At 48.2% G+C, this 5,669-nt stretch overlaps 1 protein-coding gene across 1 annotated transcript in view; it reads right to left on the reverse strand.

The window, feature by feature from the left end:
- Positions 1–5,669, reverse strand: part of LOC135820053 (uncharacterized) — a 25,420-nt gene extending 19,751 nt beyond the window's left edge. The window contains exons 1-2 of the mRNA XM_065333357.1: positions 5,370–5,669; positions 1,993–2,173 (exon numbers count right to left, since the gene is read on the reverse strand). Of these exons, the coding sequence (XP_065189429.1) occupies positions 1,993–2,173; positions 5,370–5,396 (208 nt within the window). The 5' untranslated portion in view covers positions 5,397–5,669. The remainder of the gene's footprint in view (positions 1–1,992; positions 2,174–5,369) is intronic.

Raw genomic sequence — 5,669 nt, forward strand, 5'->3', positions numbered from 1 at the left:
GCAGACCAGACAGCTTTGCCACTGAAACGTCCACGGTGCACCACCGCCGCTTTGTCCATCAACCAAGTTGTTTTTGCCTTCCGGATACCAGTACGAGCCCGGCCACGCGCTTCTTTGAACGCCCGGTGATCAGAGTCCCTGCCGCTTCTCAGCCATTGGCTATACAGGGTATTACGAGACTCCAGTAGAGGCTCCAATACAAGGGCATTGTCATGGAACCAATCTGGCATCCGCCGCTTGTCCCGACCAACCACCTGCTCCGCCGCGTCAACAACAGCCGACTTCACGGTACTCCACTTACAGTCCACAGACGAGGCGCGGTCATACGTGGCTAAACGAGATTCAAGACTAGCACAGTACTCAGCACGTACAGTAGCCACACGCTCAGCCTCCTCTTCACTCATGAATGGCTTCCGATTGAATTGGTGAACAGCAAACTTCCGCGGCCTGGAACGTGCATCATGATGGTACCGTTGCTGCACAACGTCAGGTAGCCGGTATTTCATGCGGACACGACGGTGGTCTGTGCTACACTCTGCAGTGCGCATCACTTGACAGTCCATGCAACGTTTACGGTGTTGTTGGCGTACGAACACATAATCTATACAATGCCACTTCTGTGAACCAGGGTGTTGCCAGGTGTACATGTGAATGCGTTTCTTGGGAAACAGTGTGTTACATACTGTGAGCTGTTGACACGCCAAGAATGTGAGTAGTCGATGACCAGCATCGTTCACATCACCAACACCATGTGATCCATGCACTCCCTGCCACATCTCTAGTTGCTGTGGGCCAAAACCAACACGAGCGTTGAAATCCCCCAGGACGATGACGTCATCAGCAGAGTTGACATCGCTGAGAGCAGACTGGAACTGAGCAAAGAACTCTTCCTTGTCAGCATGGGGGGATCGAAACGTAGGAGCGTAACATGAAATCACTGACATCCACCCGTGCTCAAATCTCAACCTGGCCGTCACGATGCGCGACGAGACGGGCCTCCACTGGCAGCCTGCACGTTCAAATGCCTGCTTGGCCCTCCGACGCAGAACCAGCGCAACACCCTCGCCACGACGAAAATTTTCGTCAGGTACGGGGCGACCAGAGGCGAGTACAGTCGCATCGCCGATGTTGAAAGAGTCTCTCCCAAACCATTTGGTTTCCTGCAGGCCAGCCACTTCCACGTCAAACCTGGACAGCTCACGGATAACCAAGTCGATCTTTCTGTCCTCCACGACGGGCACAAAATTCAAATTTTCAAAATTCACTCGTCTCTTTGCCGTCTCGACCGGTCCGTCATTGTTGACCAGAGTGCGGACGTTCCAAGATCCAAAGGCCAATGTTCGCAGCCTTCCTCTCCTCCGCCTTCCTGACAGTACTCTCTGAGCTTCGCAGTTTGGAACCATTCGGGGGTCAGCTACACCACCGCGAATGGAGAGACGAGGACGACAACGGTCGTGACAGAAAAGAAACTGCCCTGGCGACCGCGCCGCGGAACCCTCGCCCCAGGAAATTTAGGAACACGCCAGGGGCGACTCTGGTGAACCCAGAGCCACCCCGTGGCCTAAGACTAGTAAGAAGAACGACGGAAAAACTCAGATAAATCGGAGCTACAAAAAGTGCAACCGTCCCCTTCAAACACAAGGGACACACACACACACACACACACACACACACACACACACACACACACACACACATTAGTTAATCCCTTTCGCTTTCTACATGCACCTATTAAACATCAAATTTCTACTTGGATGGAGAGCCAAGGATTATAAAAAAGTAAAATGGACCAAGGAACTACAACCATGAGCTGAATGAGCTGAATATATAGTAACTGGTGGTGTTAGTGGACATTATAGTGTAACTTGTAGTTCCTTGGTCCTTTTTACTTTTTATATATTTCAACTTAACGAACTTTTGTCTGTGACACTTCAACCTGCTTTACGCTACAGGAACACAGACCAAAGAGGCAACAAAAACACAGGCACGTACATGTCTGAGACCGTCCTTCCTGCACGCTGCCAGAGAAAGCGAGCATGCACCCTTGGCTACCCGCCTGGGATTTACTACTGCCGTGCGAGGGGGCCATGCTTGAGCAAGTGCTAGCCGGAGCGCCTGTGCTGAATGCCATGCTCAAACCAGTCCAGCATGTCAGCATGAGAGTGCTTGTCAGCTGAACAGAAACGAGAGTTTTGGAAAGAACAGAAGAAGAAAAAATTCACTCACTTCATTATCATGGAGACAATGAACACGAAGAACTAAAATTGTTCGACCCAACATCTTCTCACAGTGCCTCCGTACTAGCTTGTTGAAACCTGTGAATACAAAAACTACCGTAAAAGCCCGTGTATAGGCCCCCGGGCGTATAGAATAGCAGCCTCGATTTCCTGGGCGTATACAAGGGCACGGGCGTTATTTTGGAACCGGGCGTATACTTGGAATAGGGATAGCAGTGTATTGGGTGGGTGGGCGTATACTTGGAATAGGGATAGCAGTGTATTGGGTGGGTGGGCGTATACTTGGAATAGGGATAGCAGTGTATTGGGTGGGTGGGCGTATTTTCGACTGGGCATATACACAGGCTTTTAACCCTTTACTGTCCGTACATACAAGCATCGATCCAATGGGATCGATGGGGTAGGCATTTTGAAATTATCGTAACTTGCTCAAATCTAGGTCTTTTGGAGAGATCGAAATATGTAGGGCGAAGAGAAAAGTCTCAGCTGTCGCCTCGAACAATCCCCGAAGCGATACGAAGAGCGGTTGCGGAGTTATCGCACTCGTAATTCTGGTCCCGGGAAATGTGCGTTCGGAGCGCGACGCGCATGTCGACGGCTGGGATTTTCCCTGTTTACGTCACCTGTTGGCAAGGCTACACTGATTCAAATTCAAAAGTAGGTTCCCGGGAGTCTCTACGAAAGTATTTGAGCTCGATACGAGCAACAGGGGTGACATGGTGGATTGAGATCGATCTCGAGCGTGAGCTCAGCGCTTTTGCGCGTTCCCTGGCTTGCAGCGCTGGACCAGTGCATCCTGTGGCGCCGAGTGTGGGCTCATTGCGTTCGTCTCGTCAAGACCTTTCCAGGATGCCCAAGATCGAGGAAATCGTCAAATTCAAACCAAAGTTACGTCTAATTTTAGTTTCAGATTTTGTGGTTGCGTGGGCTTGTATACATTTTAATCGGACAGTAAAGGGTTAAGGTACAAGAACAGTCAACCGTGTGAACAAAAAAACAAAAACAAAAAAACCCTCAATCGAGCATGAGCAGAGTGCAATTGCTCTCTAGTTGTTTTTTTATCCGTACCGTTGAAAGCATTCAGTATTTTAATGGTAACTTGGCCAGAAGAATGTGCCGGTATTGACACGTTATTGTTCTACCCGAGGTCGTTCTTCACGAGCTTGACTGTCTCGCCAAAGAGCAGCATAAAATCAACATTGAATTAGAATGACGCAAGAGTGATGATGAAAAATCAAAAAAGGTGCTTTTCCCAGGCTCGAGTCCTTGTGGCGACGGTCATGTTTCCGGCAGGCTTCTTCAGAGGATTTTTACGTGAATCGGATTTTCAGCTTCGGGCTCTCAGTTTGAGACTATTACGCCGCTCCAGGTGTCAGTTTAACGACCACCCTTTCACCGTAGTATAAAGTTCACTTTTCAGCGCGCGCAGCTGCTTTGCAGTATGTGTACTGCACTGGTAGAATGAATGTTGCAGTATGTGTACTACACTGGTAGAATGAATGTTGCAGTATGTGTACTACACTGGTAGAATGAATGTTGCAGTATGTGTACTGCACTGGTAGAATGAATGTTGCAGTATGTGTACTGCACTGGTAGAATGAATGTGACAACAGTAGCATGGGGCGCCACTTCAACCTCGTGGTGCTCTTTCTTCCGAGATTCCAGCACCTTCCTTCCTATTCTTGGGGTGACGAATTCCTGCACTGGTGCGGGCGACTTCCCTTCTACACATCCATGCATACGTGCCAAGTTGTGGACTTTGACACCTGAGACATAATGTACGCGACCTGAGACGCTGGCCTTGCAGCCGTGTGCGCGCATGCGGTTCAAAAAGCAATTACTGTGCAAGCAGACATTTGAGTCGGTCAACAATTTCATCCAAAGCCAAAGAACAGGGGTTCGTCCGGTTGAAATTTTTGTCCATGGACCATGAATCGTATTGAAAGCAGAGAAAATCGACGTTAGATCCGGCATTTAATTTAGTCCGAAAGCTCCTTAGATGAAAAAAGATGATGCCAGACGAATATTTCTGCTTATACATGTACAATTCATTGCATTCCCAACTCTATATACATGTACAGTACTGGAATTCCTGGTCATGTTTCGGGAAATAGACTCTCCAGCCAAAAATGGAACATCTGTGCACAGGGTATGTGTAGGCCTGGTACACATTTGCCATTTTTAACTTAAGCTTTTCTTGTTTGACAGCTCTCTACACACTGGTGTGTGATGATGTCGACATATTTAGGGTGCTTGCCCAAGTCATTCCGCTGTGTTTCTATGTCCACAAGTGTAGATAGGTCAGAGATAAATAGTGACGAATATAGATGAGAGAAAATGCAACAAGCGCCTTATTTGGGAAGTGGAGAGTTTTCGGCTCCGATTTTTGGTGCAGCGCCATCCACAGGTCAGGAAGCACTCGTTCATCTGTGCAAAATTTCACATCCAAGATTCAACCAGCTATTCTGCCTTGTATAAAGGTAGGGAGCCTGTTTTGAATGCAAGCCTGATTTTCAAGATGCAATGTCGGCACAAAAGCCTGGCAGTAGTGCTACCAAACACGACACTGCCACCATGTTGAAAACAAGCCTAGGGCTCACATCGGCTTCTACGTGAATAAGCCAGGACTTTATATGCGGCATCACGGCGAGCTACTTCTATTTACATACAAAGTGCACAAAAAATGACTTCCTTTCTGGTCATTTTCTGAAAAGCGACAAAATGGAATATGCGGAGCTTTGTATTCAGATTCTTCTGACACGCAATACATATTTTGAACAGAGTGGTCTTTGTTACGCGGCAGCTGCATTTCTTCAAGTGCTATTGTTTGGCAGCTATGTGCAGCAGTTGTGTGTATTTTCTGGCATAGGGGACCCTTCCACTACAGCCCGCGGGTACAGGTACATAAGTGAATAAGATCCGCTTATCCAGTGTACCTAACTAAAGCGCTACTCGTAAAGGTTTTGCTACGCGAACAAGTACAAAACTCTACATGATCCGCTGAAACGTAATTTCGCAACGTAGACCAGTGGTGGACAGGCACTGTACTGTCAGAAGGAGCTTTCATACGTGTTTTCAGTAGAGAAACATACCAACTATTCGTGTCATTCCTACTTCACTGCTCGCACTCACCAGCAATACTTGGGAGGCTCTTGCCATGATGAGACCAACGCCAACAGCACCTCCACGATATGATACGACTCGGGAAGCAGACTTCGCAGCAGAAGATGATCTCTCGTGATTAGTGTTAGCTCCGCAACGTTCTTCGAGTAATAAGAGCAATACTCTTCGGTTGTCGCTGATCTCGCTACCTACTTGGTTCTGACTCTGTACTGATCTTGCTGGCTAGAACAAAGTAAAAGCCGAGATGGCTGGACAAGTGTGAGATGTGAGGTTTGGGACTGGATGCGTATGAGAGCTCCACTTGTACAC

Source organism: Sycon ciliatum, chromosome 6 (genome assembly GCF_964019385.1).
Source record: "Sycon ciliatum chromosome 6, ocSycCili1.1, whole genome shotgun sequence".
NCBI lineage: Eukaryota > Metazoa > Porifera > Calcarea > Leucosolenida > Sycettidae > Sycon > Sycon ciliatum.